General features: G+C 50.6%; 6 protein-coding genes across 6 annotated transcripts; 2 read left to right on the forward strand and 4 right to left on the reverse strand.

Annotated features, from left to right (window-relative positions):
• Positions 1-775: 775 nt before the first annotated feature.
• On the reverse strand, positions 776-3,302 carry N7517_004217 (putative histone-lysine N-methyltransferase (Ash1); the record flags this gene model as incomplete). Its single annotated transcript, XM_056721947.1, has 4 exons — positions 776-1,451; positions 1,503-1,702; positions 1,758-2,131; positions 2,189-3,302. 4 exons carry the CDS (start codon positions 3,300-3,302, stop codon positions 776-778), a joined length of 2,364 nt encoding a protein of 787 aa, XP_056578197.1.
• An 812-nt stretch (positions 3,303-4,114) lies between these two features.
• On the reverse strand, positions 4,115-6,046 carry erf2 (palmitoyltransferase ERF2; the record flags this gene model as incomplete). The annotated part of the gene is made up of 3 exons (XM_056721948.1): positions 4,115-4,852; positions 4,906-5,014; positions 5,070-6,046. The coding sequence occupies 3 exons, from the start codon at positions 6,044-6,046 to the stop codon at positions 4,115-4,117; spliced, it is 1,824 nt and encodes a 607-aa protein (XP_056578198.1).
• Positions 6,047-6,595: 549 nt separating this feature from the next.
• Positions 6,596-7,494, forward strand: N7517_004219 (uncharacterized protein; the record flags this gene model as incomplete). Its single annotated transcript, XM_056721949.1, has 4 exons — positions 6,596-6,814; positions 6,878-6,921; positions 7,110-7,311; positions 7,444-7,494. 4 exons carry the CDS (start codon positions 6,596-6,598, stop codon positions 7,492-7,494), a joined length of 516 nt encoding a protein of 171 aa, XP_056578199.1.
• Positions 7,495-7,964: 470 nt separating this feature from the next.
• Positions 7,965-11,000, reverse strand: pmt1 (protein mannosyltransferase 1; the record flags this gene model as incomplete). Its single annotated transcript, XM_056721950.1, has 4 exons — positions 7,965-8,480; positions 8,570-10,033; positions 10,093-10,666; positions 10,741-11,000. The coding sequence occupies 4 exons, from the start codon at positions 10,998-11,000 to the stop codon at positions 7,965-7,967; spliced, it is 2,814 nt and encodes a 937-aa protein (XP_056578200.1).
• Positions 11,001-11,774: 774 nt separating this feature from the next.
• Positions 11,775-13,322, forward strand: N7517_004221 (SURP domain-containing protein; the record flags this gene model as incomplete). Its single annotated transcript, XM_056721951.1, has 1 exon — positions 11,775-13,322. One exon carries the CDS (start codon positions 11,775-11,777, stop codon positions 13,320-13,322), a length of 1,548 nt encoding a protein of 515 aa, XP_056578201.1.
• Positions 13,323-14,252: 930 nt separating this feature from the next.
• Positions 14,253-16,244, reverse strand: N7517_004222 (guanine nucleotide exchange factor SEC2; the record flags this gene model as incomplete). Its single annotated transcript, XM_056721952.1, has 2 exons — positions 14,253-15,623; positions 15,681-16,244. 2 exons carry the CDS (start codon positions 16,242-16,244, stop codon positions 14,253-14,255), a joined length of 1,935 nt encoding a protein of 644 aa, XP_056578202.1.
• Between the last annotated feature and the right edge of the window lie 518 nt (positions 16,245-16,762).

The raw sequence follows: 16,762 nt of genomic DNA on the forward strand, positions 1-16,762 counted from the left end.
TTTCGATTATATGTTTTGCCGTACATGAAAAAATGTACTGGCTTTTATTCGTGGGCTGCTTTTTTTTATGGATTCCCCTGGCTTAGATAGTTTCAAGTTGCCAATAGATTTGGTTTGATGATCAAGAGTTGTGTACCTTCTGCACTATAACCAATGAGTAGGGCTATGGAGTAGGGCGATCAGTTCAAATATATAGAACCGAATCTTGTAATTCTACAGTTAGAGATGGACAAATTACAAGTAACTCCATCCAACGATATAGTACTCTAGACTTCAAACCTACAGACTAGGAATTCCAGGGAAACCCATGTTGAATTTAGAGGCATCTACCTTGGCTATATCACCACTCAGCCCAGAGCAATCTCTCACTTTCATAACCATGACGCATAAATCAAAGGAATCATGAAGCCACAGTAAAAACAAAATGCAACAGAAATAGAAAAAAGAAAAGGGGGTGAGGGAAAAACGCCATCTCAGGGGGAACGGGGGGATGCCGTACAGGGGGAAATTTGCCAAACACGAATTTTTAGCCAAAATAGAAAGAATAAAAATTATCAAGTAGAATAGGAAGAATGGACCAAGGGGCCACAAAAACGTCAAGGTCAACAGAAAAGAGAATATAAGCCGAAGGGATTCAGGAAAGCCACTTCCCAGCTGTTGACAAACCTGAGATGCAATAAAAAGATGACCGTGTTGCGGAAATAGTTCGGTTCTTTCGAGACAAGTCCAGAAAGTCTCACAAAGAAGTAACGACCGTAGCTTGACCGAAAGTTAATCATTTCTTTGCTCCCTTGACAGATTTCATAACACGCCGAGCCGCACTTTTGACTCCCTTGCCAAAGCCACCTTTGGTGCTTTTAGCCTTGGGAGCGGGCTTCTTGGCCTTGACGGGACTCTCGGAAGGGGCCTTTCTCGCAGGCTTGCGGGGATAAGCCCCGGAGCCTTTGGAGGCAGCAGCGAGAATTTGCTTCTTGGTCTCGGCAGAAGGCCGCTTGAGCTGGGATGTTGTCTTCTTGGGAGAAGCCGGGGTTTCCTTGGCTACCTTGTTAGATCGGGGAGCACGGACAGTGGCCTTAATCCGGCCTGTGGTTTTAACGGTTGGTAGTTTGACGTTGGTCTTCGACTTGGCAGCAGTTGTGGTTTTGCCTTTTGCCGTTGTCTTCTTCCCACGAACGGTAGCTATGGCCTTCTTCACGCTGGCCTTAATAACCTTGGACTTGGTCATCTTGCGCTTTTTACCTTGGCGAGAGTCGTCACTTTCAGGTTCTTCTGAGACCTTTCGCTTTTTGCCGATGACTTTTTTTGCAGTTCCCTTCTTTGGACTTCCCTCGGACTTTCGTTTCTCGAGTTCTTTGGCACGTTGCTGCTTCTCCTTCAGCCGTGGACCAAGGAAGCCTCGACAGTTTGCTGATCCGCAGCGGCATTGTTGAACATTCTTGTTAGAGTAAGGACTGGTCTAGTATTAGCACATGGTCTAGCGGCTTGATATGGATAAATCTCACTCAAAATTGTAGTCATAGCTCAATTCCTCCCCTGTCGAGACTCCTCGATCTCCAGCGAAGAGTGCCATGCGTGGCTTGCCAGCAACCGTCCATTTCTCCATACGACAGTTTGGCTCGCAGGCATGGTTAACAAAGCGAGCAATAGACCCACGAGTAGCATCAATGATCATATTCTGATCAAAATACATGAGATAGTAGCACTGGTTGATGGAGTCAATGAAAAGTAAAGCACCAGGAGTGATAAAGGGCACATACATCATTGTTTTTGTATACCGTTCTCATCCTCTTCTCGCACTCAAGCTGGGTGAGGATCTCGCCAGTGTACTCCACAATAATCTGGTTGGGCTCGAAGGAGCGATTGCTGCGGACGCCATACCCGCGATCTGCTGTCTTGATGACTTCGACTCCAATGTTATACTTGCCTCCAGCCTTGGTCCGGTGCTTGAGGCCCTCGAAATTTCGGTTACCGCACTCCGGACCCAGCCTGCAGTTACCGTTGTCACACTCGTAGAACATATAGCGGTTCTGGCAGTTATCATCACAGCCAGTGTCTTCAGTACACATACAAGTAGACAGCTCGAGGTTTTTGTTCGCTTTCCAAAAACTTCCAGCATCACCAACAAAAACATCTAGACTGTCTGTTAGCCCCTCACTTCATGATGTGAGATATTCGACATTCCACTCACTCTTGTTAGTCTTGCGCCACTCGTCGGGCTTAGGCTGACCAGGTGGTAGTGGCGAGAAGATATCAAATGGCAGCTGGTAATCCCGTCCAGTCTTCAAAAGGCGAGCACCCTTGAACATCGGCATGGGAAGGATGGTGCGGTGCATGGGACCGGTTCCGGTTTTCTTCGAATTCTTACTCCGACGCTGCTTAGGAGGCGAGTCCGAGGGTTCCTGTCCTGTATAAAGGCCATGTGACAACCATATCTTGCGCCTAGGTCGCGGGGAAGCAGGTACATCCGATTCCTCTGGCTCAGGAGTATCCTGATCTTGAAGTTTTGACAGGTCGCTCTCGGACACTCGACGCTTCTTTGATGCAGGCTCATTGGCTGTCGAAAGGGCCGTCTCGTCATTCGAAGGGGCAAGATTGCGAGGTCGAAGACTAGCACGCCGACCAAGATCCTTGTCTCCCAGCCCTCTTGTGCGCTTTCCCAATATACTGCTGGCCCGGTCGACCAAATCTGAAGCCTTGTCCATCAGGCTGAAGCGACCTGACCGTCGTACAGACTTGCGAGGAGAGCTTCGGGATGGGACCGGCTCAGCCGTGGCCGTTCCTTCGTCTTCGGCCAATGCCTTCCCCACACGTTTTCGCAACGTCCGCTGCTGAAGATTCATATTCATATCCTCGGATTGTAAGTCCTGAGAAGACTTTGAGACCGGTGTATCGGGAGCCACAGTGTCGTCGGCTACAGTATCATTGTCAACTGGAGTACCGCTCCACAAGGAAGATTCCATCACGGCAATACTGTGCCGTAGCGACGAGTGCGATCGTTTTGCTTTGGCGAGGCTGTCAACGTAGGCTTCGCTTGATGAGGCCGCGGGTTTGTTGTTCTCAGGTGTGTCGTCTAGTGGCTCACCTGGCCGCAACGATGCGCGTGCAACCCGTGTTGATCTTCGCCGTCCTGCGGGTTTTTCGTCGGCCAGCGCGTTCTCGTTGTTGCTTGAGGTCTCTGAGCGGCTGTTTTCAGGCGTCAAGAGTTGTTCTGGCACGTCGAGGCTCATATTGTCATCGGTAGGCTCGTGAGCCTGGGCTTCGGGAGCCGCGGACGCGATTGATCGGGACGTTCGTGGCGCCATTTTCGAGAGAATAAGATAACAAGAAGGACAATTCCACGTGGAACCGCCCTTTCTCTATCGATGTAGAGCAACTGGCGCGTGTGGTCGGGCTGGGATGGGGAAATATCAGGGGAAGGTGCCGGATCGAAGAGGATCAGCTTCCCGCGCGCTTCTTATCAATTTAGGGCGAGGGTCTGACGCGTGCAACAACACTTTCGAACACTCCAATCGTAAAATTTCCCGACAGAAAAGAGTAACAATGCAATAAAAAGAATGAAAAAGCAAGGGAGAAGGAGAAAGGAAGCATATACTGGGGCTTACAATGTGAGAACTCGTGCCCTGGTGGAATGCCAAAATCCCTCACTCTCGCCCCCACATGAACATGAGAGATTCTACGTCTAGGATGTCGATATATGGATTATTCTAGCTGTGATATACACAGGATGAGATCAAATGCCCAAGCAAAGGTGAATATATAGTCCCCAATAGGATATGAAAAGAAAAGGCTGGTTCTGGATGGGGTTGCCCATTCCCAGGTATGTAGTCACAAGTAACAGGATATAACAGGATAAGAAATAGATCATGACAGATCAGTAGAAAGACAAAATTATGCCTGCGCTAGGTGTTGCAAATCAAACAGAGAGAGATGACGACAAGAAGGGTATGTGTAATGTGATGATTAGAAAGTGATAGATGTGTCCACGGGTGTGAAGGGTCCCAGTAAGAACAGGAATAGGTGGGAAGAAGAAGAAAAAACAGGAAATCATAAATATCATCTTCACAGGTCGTAGCCGCCGAAACAAGGCCGACAGGCAAAAAATGACTTTTTGTTTTTAACCCTGTTGAGGACCAACATGTTGCATCTCAATGCCTTGGGACTCGACATCTGGAACGCGATGCTTGCGCTTTTGTGAGTGCAAGCGTTGATCGCCGTCTTCATATCGCCGCTTGAATTGCATATAAGTAGGGGGCCGAGGACGCCCAAGAACAGCAATCCAATTCTTAAAGATATTTCCTTGGGTGAACGGTCGATGTCGGTCAGTCTTGGCAAATTTGTGCGAGTTGAGATATTCTCTGGTGGTCTCGCCACGACCAACTAGGAAGAGATGGTACGCCCAAAGCGATGTAGGGTATGGCAATGCAACCAGGCCATATATCACCATGGCCCAGGGCACTCTCCATTTGGAAATTGCAGCACCGAATGATATGCTTTCCTGAGACATATAGACCAAGATATGTGCCAGACTAGCACCGATCAAAAAGAGAGACAAGAGAGTGCAAGAGCTGACGAAAGTAAAGAAATAGCGATAGTTTCGGCGACCAACACAATTGTTGAGCCACACGCAGTGATGGTCGAGGGTTTCAACGCAGTTGTTGCAGACACGGCAGTGGTAGCAGCGAGGAGGCCGCCAAATATTACATGTCTTGCAATATTTCACAGGCACGTCCATGGCAGCTACATCCGACGTAGCAAGCTTGACCATAACCCAGTCATTCGTGGGTGGACCAAGCGCCAGAGGGTCGTCCGAAGACTCTGGTTGAGGCATAGGATGTACATTCCGAGGCATAACCTAGGAGGATCATGTTAGCGACCACGAAACTCAATCAAAACCGAGTCACTTACTCCAGGGTCGACAACGGACGCATGCACAAATGACGAGAAACACACGTAGAAAATGTAAGCAAACACTATGGGAATGGCAGGAGAAATATTATGCCACAGCCAGGGAGCCCTAATTTCAGAAGTCAGCCATTGGCCCGATGGTCATATCAAGTGGGTTCACATACGAGAAGGCAAAGAACAACGCCGAGGGTACGACGAGTAAAAGCCCTGTTGCAATATTGACAGGTTTGTCTCTCGAGTTTTGGAACCGCCCTCCGCCGCAGAAGAGTGTGTTACCGAGAAAGTACTCGTAATTCTTGCCTAGATTCGATTTTGGTAGAGGGGGCTTTTTCACGTCGAGGGGACCCGGTGAGGAACCAGCGGAGGAGAGATGTTCGTGGCCTTGATGGGTCCGAGAATCGTGGCCGTGTCCTGCACCCCTATTTTGCAATGATAGAAATGATAGGGGCGATTTTTGCGGTGCATCCTGCACGGCATGCCCTGTATAGTTGGCGCCCAGGTTGAGACGCGGGGGCTTCTCCTTTTGATCTCGGTCCCGCAGAAGTCGGACGCTTTCACCCAGACTCCGGATGGTTGTGTTACCGGTGGGGCTAGCGTTGGAGGTGTTGCGGTCTGGAAAGATAGGATCTGTGAACTCCGTTCCTCGAGACGGAGGGGCTTCCATATCAGCCGGAGGCACAGATCCTTGCGGGACTGTGCTATTAGAGATCAAGCTCGTCCGGTTCTGGTTTCCATGATCTGTCCAATCGTCGGTGGATGAAACCGTCCCTTTAGTCACAGGGCGTGTACCTCGGTGTGCCTGCAATCGTTGCGAGCTCATGGGCCGAAAAAACGCCTGTGCCGTCAGGGACGGGATATGTGTTCTGCTCAGTCGACTACCCGAGCTACTAGGTCTGCTGGTCACCTGGCTAGGCGCATTGATCGAGTTCCGCGTTGGAGGTGGGCCACGCCTGGAAACAGAGTGCCGCGACTGGGGAGGAGGGTGAGGTGATGTGTAAGATGGTGCTCGCTCTCCATCATCGTCTGTCACTCGGGACGAGATTCCGCCAACAGAGGGAGGGCGAGGAATCCCTAGCACATGGTGCGGTGTCGAGCCTTGGTTTGTGTCGCCGGTGTCCGGACGATCTGCGGAATTTTCCATGGCTGTGGAAGAATGTGGGTATTAACAATTGGCTAGACAGAAATGCGCGCTATCATATTGCGTTCCTAATTGGCAATAGCGAAGGGATGGAAGCGAATCGCGGTGTAACGTAGGTAGCTTATATCGAGGGATACGGTGAGCAGCGAGCGGAGCAGAAAAAGGAGTGACGATGGAGTCGAGACAAGGTCTAATAAATGAAAGTAAATAAACGGATCAATCAAGGTCCTATAGTCCCATTAGTCTCAAATCCTAATGCAGAGTTCCACTGGCAAACGCGCCGCAAAGCCCGGGCCAAGATGCAGAGCCCCTGATGGAGAAAACCGGAACAACATACCTCTAGCATGAACAGCGATCGAGAGGCCAAACAAATCGTAAAGACCAATTACATCACAGAAATCAACACCGGGATGATCGTATATGCGTCAGCAAATCGAATAATTCGAACCACAGAATATCAACCAACAGGAAGCTCGAAAGTTTGGACCCAGATTGCTTGAACCGGTGATGAGTCAGCGTCACCTGATATGCCGGCAACATCATTCGATGTTCATGATTCTCTCCCACTACCCCGTCTACAGTTCTCCACCCACGAATTCTGCTTCCAACGCACGCCCGAATTGCTGCAACCATGTCTTCAATTGCTGCTCTGGCTACTCGCCGGGCTCTGACCCGCCAGTCGCTCCTCCGCGCCCCCCGCGCCGTTTCGGCTCCTCCAAGGTCGAGGAGGCCAGCCTCGACAAGGCCCCCAAGCGTGATCCCGAGCTCTACGTACGGATCCCACAAAGCCATTGAAGTACGCCAGAGCTTTCGTTCTAATTCCTGTGCTTCTAGGTCCTTCTCGGTGTCATGTCTGGTGCTTTCCTGATTGCCGGATGGTGAGCATCCCTCCCGAAATTGCCCTACAATGCCTCATGCCCAATTTCGCCCCATTTGCGCCATTGTGACGTATCAGCACTTGTTCGGGATTTTACTCGATCTACCTAGCACTCTCAATGGCGCATACACATACAATAGAAAGCAAGGACCACGGTCGCTAATCAATTCGGTATTCGCGAGAATATAGGTACTTCGGCCGCAAGCCCACCTCCGTGAACTCTGAGAGCAACGTTCGCATTGGTGAGAGCGCTATGCCCTGGCAGGGCCAGTCCGAGGATGGCAAGGTCTACAAGTACCAGTACCACCCTCACGGCGACAAGAGCCAGCCCCTCCGCGCTGCTCCTAGCGCCATGAACACCGTCATTGTTCCCAATGTCACCCTGCCCGAGGTATGAATTCCCTGGACCTTTTTGAATATAAATGCCACACATGGGATCGCTTCAGAATTTAGTTCGGCGTGCCATGTGTGATCGCATTGACTGTTTTGAAGGGGAATGCTGACATTAGCTTCTTTTTAACAGGACCTCCACGAGAGATTCAACAAGTACGGCAAGGAGGAGTGGGACTACTAGATGGCTATCGATTAGCCATAAGAAGTGCCTTAAGAAGTTGAATGAAGCGAACCGCCGTTTCTTGCGGCCGGCTGCTGTACACTAAGACCGGGGAGAGGAGAGGGCAGCGTGAACTTGCCATTTGGATAGCAAGAGATTTGTGCATAGTATCCGTATTCAGATAAAGAGTCAATTGGGAATAGGTCTCTTTCTTGCGTTACATCCGTATCCTGCCGGCTTGGTTACAAGGTTGAATTAACAATTTGTCTGAAGAAACAACCATACCCAACAAGCCAGTTGCACAAGGGTTAAAAGTGGCCAACTACATTTGGCGTTATGATAGTACATAGCCCAAAAACTGCGGATATCAGTGTCAATTATGGCAACACTAAAAAAAAAGCTAATAGAGAAATGGACAAGTACTCTTATGGAGTCTCATTATACATGGCAGAATCCGCTCTCCTCTTACACTTTTATCTTCCACACGACCGCTATTTAGTGGCCTCATTGCCCTCACTGGCAGGCTTGGCCTCCATGGAGCTTGACTGCTCAATAGAGCGCTCGTTGTCACCAGCCACAGATGCGGGGCTCTCAGGGGCCACGGAGTCCTCGGGCGCGCTGCCAGTCTCAGGATTCTGGCCCTGCACATCTGGGTGCGGGGGCGCGAGTTGGCCATCGACGACGGGAACATCGTGGGCATTTTCCATAGGCTGACCAGGCTCATAGCGAGTCTCAAACTTCACTTTACCTTCTGCTCGGAGCGAGGCTACCAGCTTCTCGTCAAGAACTTTGCCGTTCTGGTCGCGGTACTCCACACGGGCCATGGAGCCCTTGATCTTGGGCTCGGTGACGGCCGCTGGCTCTGAGGCTTGGACAGCTTCATCTGCAGGCGCAGGTGCAGGCTCTTGGGCCTGGACTGGTGGCGCTGGGGGTGGTGCTTGAGCTGCAGTTGTAGGGGCAGCCACGGGCGGCACATTCGGCACGTATTGAGTGATGTACTGGCTCAACTAATGGCGTTTCAGGGTTCATGTTAGTCGTGGTCTCGTCGATCCGTTCAATAACCTCGTCGGGGAGGTCTCCATTCCGGAATACTTACGTCGTTGTGGAAGGTGCTGCAGTCGAAATCCCAGGACCCGAGCAGCTTCACCTGGTTGCAGGCATCCCTAGTCCATGGGTTGCCATACACGAGTGGGGCGTAGAGGGTGAATACAACAACGCTAAGGCCCAGGAAGATTGCCATCAGAGCCTTGCCGATCAGGGGCTTCGACGCAAGGCCGAGGCTCTTAATGCGGTTTGTGAGGAAATCAAGCTCTTGGCAGAGAACCATAATGGCAAAGTAAAGAGCGGGGAGATAGTGATGCAAGAACAACTGGCGCGCCATGAGGTAGAATGGGAAATAGTGGAAGAACCAGCCCAAAACGCTGGTACCAACCTCGTAATCAAAGCGCTTGAACGAAGCATGCTTGTAGTCACCACAGCTTCGCTGCCAGCGAACAATAGAGAGAGCCTTGAAAACGAAATAGATTCCAATGGCCAGAGTGCTTGACCACCAAATGAGCGGGTTTCCGAGGAGGTAGATTTGGCGGTTATCTTTGCCCCAGAAGTTGATGCCACGAAGCAGGGTAGGCCACGAGGGAGGACGCGAATCCCAGGCGTGGGACTCAACCAAGCCTGCGTTGGTAGTCCACATAACCTTCTGCAATTCCCAGAACTTGCCCAAGAAGCCAGGGTTCCGGTAGTTGACTCGCTCGGTGTCTGGACCCATAGCAGGGTGCTGGTTGGACTCGATATACCAAACACTATTGGGAAGAGTACCACCCTTTGCACATGTCACTTCCTGCTGCTCATATCCCCAGTCCGGAAGCTTGACCTTATGGGAAAACAGGACACAGCCAGTCATGACGTGCACCAGCTTGAATTTGGACTGGATAGTCCGCAGGCGCTTCTTAGATTCCGGAGTCTCGGACATGGACTTAACAATCTCAACCCGCCATAAGTCGTTGGCGTCACCGGGGAAGCCTTCGTATCCGTAGGCAGAAACCTCATACTGCCAGTCGGCCTCGGTCACCGGAGGGCGCTCGTCGTGCGAGTGAATTCTTCGGTGAGTAATCGCGTGGTAAAGTCTGATAGTCGAACCATCCTCGATGAAACCAGGAGCAGTCAAGTTGTCCCAGGCGAACGGACCCTCAACCTCTCCATATGGTCCTAGAGGCTGGCTCGAGTTCTCCAGGAGGAACAGGTTGTTTTCGTCCTTGTGGGGGTAGAGCGTGATTTGCTGCTGCTTGCTACCCGTTGGGTACATGTGAGGGTGGGAGTGCAGATAGCCGCCCTGCGTGTTCAGATGGCGGAGGCTGACTCGGGATCCGAAGGAGACATCTGCGGGAACATCTTGCATAGACTTTGAGTTCAAAGTTGCCTGGAATTCCGATGACATGAAGCCGTCACCTTCTCCGGGGTTAACCAAGCATGTGAAGTGAATGGCAAACATGGCAAGGTAGAAGCCCATAGGAATGACAATGAGGCAAAAGACCCGAGCAAAGAAATGCTTGAGCCACAGACGCTACAAAAATCCTCTTGTTAGCATCAAATACGGCTTAATCTAAATCAAGAAAAACATACCGGTGTGACGTTTTTAGCATCACCCAACAGAACCCACAACTGAAGAGCCGTGAGAGATCCAACCCAGGCCATAGTGAAGAGACCAACCCACTTCACGCTCAGGGTTGCGCCAAGAGAAAGACCGGTACACACCAGCCAGAACCACCAGGGGCCTCGGAAGGCATAGGCCGGTCCCAGCTCCTGTTGGTTGGTGAAGCAGCTGAAGGCCAAAGCTGTCAGAGCGGTAAAGAAAATCAACGGGGAGTCGAGCAGAATCAGGCGGGACTGAGTGACCAAAGCGTTGTCAAAGATAACAAGACCAGCACCCAGGAGTGCAGTCGAAGTTCGGCACCCGGTAACTTTGAGGGTGAGGAACATCAATGGGACAGTCAAAACACCCAGGATAGCTGGAAGCATGCGCATTGCCACATAGGGCACACCGGGCTCCAAATAATCCTTGCCAATATCCTTGAAGTCGAAGTTTCCGTCAAAACCAGCCAGCCAGCCAGCCAGCGTAAGCAGCAGTTTAGCTAGCGGGGGGTGCACATCCATGAAGAACTTTCCCTTGATGTATTTGGAAGCGAATCCACCGAAGCTATTCAAGCGCAAATCATTAGTCTCTGTTTGCTTTTGTTTCGACTTATAACACAAGGTTGGTCGGGAACGTACTGGACTTCATCGAATACAACACTGGTGGGCTGATAGATTCTGAATAGGCGAACAGCCGCGGCAATCAGGGTCACCAGCACAATGAGCTTATAGTCCGAGCTGGGGAGTTTGAAGATATCATTGTTCTTCACTCCATCCGAGGCGTACGTTTGAGGCACCGCCAAAGGCTTGCGGCTCTTGGGTTTGGGTGACCGACTGGGCGAGCGCCTACCCCGGCTCTGCGGCCGTACGGCCAGTGTGTCTTTCGCTTTCTGACCCATATTGTGTCGATACAGGTATGAACGACGTCAGCGGTTCAGGAGAACGGCGCAGGAGTCGGAATGTCGAGGTAAAATGATAGGAGAGTTGCGTGTAGTTTACTTATAGTTTAAATCGTTAACGAGAGGCTTCCCAAGGTTCAATGGACGAGTGGAAGCTGTCGAAAGCTGCTTTCAACCTCGAGCTGTCAACCGTTCAATGGCTTCAGGCACCACACCAATTAATGATCGTGTAACAATGAGGGAAAAGGCCCCATGACAGGGAAATAAGAAATTAAAGAGAAAAAAAAGGCTGCTGAAGAGAGAGTAAGAAAGGAAAAAAAGGACGTTGAAAAACAAGAACAGAAGTGAACACAGATGGACGAAAGCGTGCAGGTCCGCCTTGAGGCCAGATCAACGGCGGCTGTGGACAACATGTGAGCGGCCCCTTAGTTTTTTATTTTCCCCCCAGTATTGTAACCGTCTTTACTAGTGAGATTTAAAGTTGAAATGCTATATTTTTTGATAGATATAAGAAAGAAAAAATGGTTCTATTTTATGATTGACTATATGAAAAAAAAAAAAATTAAAATGAACATTCCCTATTCTCCTGCATTTCAGTGGAGAAGGACAAAATGCAAAGAGACATGACAGGATACACCGCTTGTAATGCGCCACTATAATGCCACTGTGGCGGTGAGCGTAGTGGCTAGTGAAGCTAGTCAGCAAGTCTTAGATCCATCGTCTCCAGGGCTGTGGTACTAACACCCCCATCTCTTCATATCCTCACCATTCACAATGGAGCCGTCAAATGGAACCACGCCTCGCCCAGAGGGGTCCGAGGGGACTTTAAAGCCTCCAGAGGGCATGGTTCTTCCTCCCAAGGATATTCGAAAAGCAGTCGAGACCACCGCAAGCTACGTCGTTCGCCATAAAGGGACTTTTGAAGACCGTATCCGCCAGAAGGAAAAGAACAACTACAAATTCTCCTTCCTGACACCTGGAGATGCCTATGAGCCATACTACCAATGGTATACAGCCGAGTACAAAGCAGGCCGAGTAGCAGGATTAGCAGGGCGAGCTGGCGAGTCTGTCGCCGCCGTGGAACCTGAAAAGCCCAAGGGGCCACCTGAACCCTCCGCGTTCCACTTCTCGGCGCGCATGCCTATTATCAATGCACAAGATTTGGACGTGGTGAAACTCACAGCGTTATTTGTCGCGAAGCGGGGAAAGTCATTCATGACTGCGCTGTCGCAACGCGAGGCCAGAAATTTCCAATTCGACTTCTTACGACCACAACATAGTCTCTACCAATTCTTTACTCGATTGATCGACCAATACACTATTTTGCTTCGTGCCGAGGGAATTGATGAGGCGACTTCAGCCACAAAAAGAATCGCAGAACTGGAACAAAATGCAAAGAATAAATTCAACGTGATGGAGCGTGCTAAGCAGCGCGCAGAATGGGTGAAATACCAACGGCAACAGAAGCAAGAGAAGGAAGAGCAAAGTGAACAGGAGCGGATTGAGTACGCCCAGATCGACTGGCATGACTTCGTCGTGGTTGAAACTGTCGAGTTCACCGAACACGATGACCACGCGGACTTGCCACCGCCAACCTCCGCCAATGACCTGCAGTCCGCCTCCCTCGAGCAAAGAGCAGCACTCTCCCTCAACACACGGCGCATCGAGGAAGCGATGCCCACCGGCCTCGATGAACCCGTTTACTATAACGCCTACCCAGTCCAACCCGCACCCATGCACCCACCCCAACCCTCGGTCTCACCCTACCCAGCAGGCCCCTACCCCCCAACAGGCCAGTATCCCAACGCGGAAGAGGAGCAGCGCATCCGCGAGCGGACCCAAGCGCGCGACCAAGCCGCCGCGGCCCAGGCAGCAGCCATCCCAGGCCAGCAGCCAATGCGCATCCGCTCAGACTACGTGCCCCGAGCCCAGGCGCGCCGTCAACAAGCCCAGATGGCGATTTGCCCTTACTGCAACCAGAAAGTGCCCTTCCCCGAGCTGGACGAACACATCCGTATTGAGCTGCTCGACCCGCGCTGGAAAGAGCAGCGTGCCAAGGCCGAAGCCCGCAGTGCGACTACCAACCTGTCCACCGTCGACGTGGTCAACAACCTCAAGCGTCTTGCAAGTCAGCGCAGCGACGTCTTCGATCCTGCCCCCGTCGACCCGGAGGAGGAAGCTCGCCGCAAGCGAACGGCTATGGGCCTCGATGGCTCGGCTGGCCCACAAAACCCCAACGCTAGCCCGGCTGGCGCGCAGAACCCCCAGAGTATGAATATCGAAGACCAGCTCAGACATATTCACCAACTTGCCAAGAAGTGATATCCCCCCGGCGACATGAAGTTCAGACGGGATGTTCTCGTTAAAAAGAGGTTTTGTGGGGTTTTTCAATTTCGAAAATCATATCTTTTCTGCCATTTGTGGAGTTTGGGAGGAATGAAATCTGGATGAGCTTCTTTTTTTCTGTTTGTGTACAATAGCCCTCTTTTACTCTAACCTCACGAAACATCTTATCTGGTTCATGCTTCTTTTCATGCTATCATCTAACTTGAATCTGTCTCTAGGGTTAGATTCCGTACAAAGTAGTGCTGATTCTTTGGACATTAGTGACTGGCATGTGTTTCTCGCATCTTCTATGGTATATTATTCCAAGTGCGTATATCATCTATGTATGCAATTTGATTCAAATTCATCTATCATTTATCACGATACTCCCACCACCGATAGGGCCCGGGACTAGCATTGCCGCGAGTCAAAAATGGGAACGAACAAAAAAGGAAAATAAAGAACAGAAACAGTGAAGATCCATGATGCCACCACGTGGTCCAAATGTCCGCGGGGAAAAGAAAGGGACAAGGAAAGAACAAAACACATTATTATGTATGCATAATCAAAAGCGACAAGGTTGATAATAATACAAGGGGCCATGTGGCTGAATGTGAAGAGAGGGATACCCCAGAAGCCAGAACCAATGAAGGACATCATCGAGGTGTAATCCAATGGGTGATTAAAGGTAGAGGTAGAAGCAGAAGTATAAGCAGGATTTCCAAAGGGCAGGTCTGTATCAACGCTGAAGGAAATGAAGAGAATTAAGTGACTGAAGAATGCAATGCCAAAGGATGGGGGAAGACATTAGGCGGATCATAAAATGCTGGGTAAACCGTGTAGTCATTTCACTCGCGTTGATCGCTGATCAACCGAGTTCAAGTGCTCAAACCATTGGGTCTGGCGATATCTGTGTCTGTGTCTCGACTAGGAGCAATTGAGGGCTCGTGGCGTGGGATTGGCATCCACATCAGCGTTAGCTTCTTCATACACGCTTGCTGCTGAATCGATAGAAAAGCGCTTGCGTTCCGAGCCACTGAAGGAAACAGCATCGTCCCTGTCATAGATAGAACTTTGAGGTCGAGGAAGATCAGGGTGGGTTATGTGCTCAGTAGCGGATTCTGTGACTGGTGTTTCCGGTGCGAGTTGATCTTTCGGGGATACTTTCTCTGTCCTGGGCTCGAGGTAAGTAACGTCCACAGGATGGAGATACCGGTCGTCGTCGTCGTCGGCACCAGTATTGAACTCTGTACTGGCCAGTTCCGCCTCTGGTTCGCTTGGGCGATTACACAAGGGAATGATGCCTCCTCCGATACGGGACCAGAACATCCTCTCTCTGAGTCGGACAGTCTCGTCCCATATTTCTTTTTCTTCTTCGGTATCGCCAGCCCGAAGATGTCCGTCAAGGATGAGACGCAGGTAACCAGTGAACTCGCAACACGAGCGCACTCTTTCTAAGCAGAGAAGACAAAGTGAGTACCGTTGAGCGGTCTCACTATCTGACGTTCGGAATCGATGGGTTCTCTCGTTGGGAGTGCCGGGTCTGCGTTCACCACAGACAGAGCAGGGGAATTCAAATTTCTTGGATGATGGGGGCATTGGCTCCACGACAAGACTACCTTCGCAGATACCACTTAGAACGGTACGCCGGGTCAGCCATGAGATCCCCGGCGCTAGGTCTAGTCTCAATGTAGGTTCAATATCCTCCATAAGCACCCGCTTGTAGAAACGAGTTTCTTTCAAGGCAAAATGCGATCCCGTTGTGGAAGACGTGCTCCCATTGGGGGAATGTGTAAACCCTTTGGTGGGTGATGAGGTTGCCGAGGGAGATCCTCCGCTAGCAAAGCTTGCCAGACCCATCACGTTCAGGCCTCCATAAGATCCACTAGCAGCACGGCTAGGAGGTTTGGAGCTCCGAGAAAGTACCAGTAAATCGCGGAAATCCTCATAAGCCTGCAAATCTGTCCGGCATACCATGCGGATGAACTGCGGGAAGCTGGTGGAAGGGCCTGGGGTGAATTCCTCGGTGTTGCCAATCAATATAGGAACAGGGTCAAGCTCGGGCTCTTGGTTACTAGAACCTTGCGCTTGTGACTGCCCATCTGGGGATGACGGAGCGGGAGTGGGACGACCTTCCAGGTCATCTTTGGAAATATTCATCGCTTGCATGACAGACTTGAGCTCGGCAAGCTGGTCTTGGTGTGATGCCAGGAGCAACTCGGTGTCTTTGACTTGTGAACGCAACTGCTCATTCTTCTTCTCCACCGCCTCACGTTCAATCTTAGCTGCAGCCACCATCTAAAAATAGCGTTAGAATTTAGTTTTCAGATGCGTATGCAGCAGGATATTACCGACCTTGTTGGCTTCTTCAAAAAGAGCCGCGGTAAGAGTTTCCACTTCCTGTTCAATAGTCTTCCTGCCTTTCTCAGCGGCGAGACGCTGGGTCGTTTCTTCCGCTAACGTATCCCGTAATTGCGAAATTTCGCGATCAGAGTCGACCTTTTTGATATAGACTTTGTTATCAATATCTCTCCGATACTTTTCATTCTGAAACTCTAGAGCTTGAATCTTCCCCTGGGCTAGCTCAAGCTCTTGTCGGGTAGCAACCAGGTTATCATCGAGATTCGTTTGGTTGTTAATGGCCTGGATCAGTTTCACAGACAATGCTGCTACTTCGTTGCTCAGATCGGGGTGCTGAGACGATGACGTCGAATGTGAGACCTCCGATCCGACCATCAATCGCGGGTCCTGCAAGGTGCTGAAACTGCTTTCATCAAATCCAGCATTGTGTTTTCCATGGGAAGTATTGGAAGAAGCGACTTCGGAGAGATTGGTGGTGGACTTCGCTTTAATGACGGTTCGATCAGAGGACAACGACGGGTGCTCGGAGGAGAGCGACCTCTTATGGCGCGGGATCATGTTGGATGGAGAGAAGAAACTATGATGAGAGGTTTGAAAGGCAATTAAACTGCCCCACCTAAAGTGTCAATAATTGATTAAATTCCCCAGTAAGGATCTTGATGGATAACTTACTCGGCCATGGTGAGTGACGTAGAAGGCGTTTGGAATGTAAGGCAAAAGATGGTTCGCTCGTCGCCAGATCAAAATCACGTCCAGATAAACTCCGGTAGACAAGTTTGCTATTCACGCCATTCACATCCAGGAGACAAGTGTTAGAATATGCGGTCGAGTTGGTCCACGGGTACGCAATAAGCTGAAAGATGGCCGAATCCGGATTTGGGAGTGAGCGGAAAGACGGATGGCCAACGACACGACAGAAATGAATGCGCTGAAGGTCAAGAAAAGGATTGAATTGCCACAAACAGATCTGATCGGAAATATCAGCCTGTTGAGGTCGGAAGTTGGGGTTGCAACGCGAGGGCGAATCAAAGCTTAGTCACCCGGATATGAAAGTGAACCCGGTTGAAAGATCGGCT

The sequence above is a fragment of the Penicillium concentricum genome, assembly GCF_028827145.1.
Source record: "Penicillium concentricum strain IBT 3081 chromosome Unknown utg000002l_segment0_segment0, whole genome shotgun sequence".
NCBI lineage: Eukaryota > Fungi > Ascomycota > Eurotiomycetes > Eurotiales > Aspergillaceae > Penicillium > Penicillium concentricum.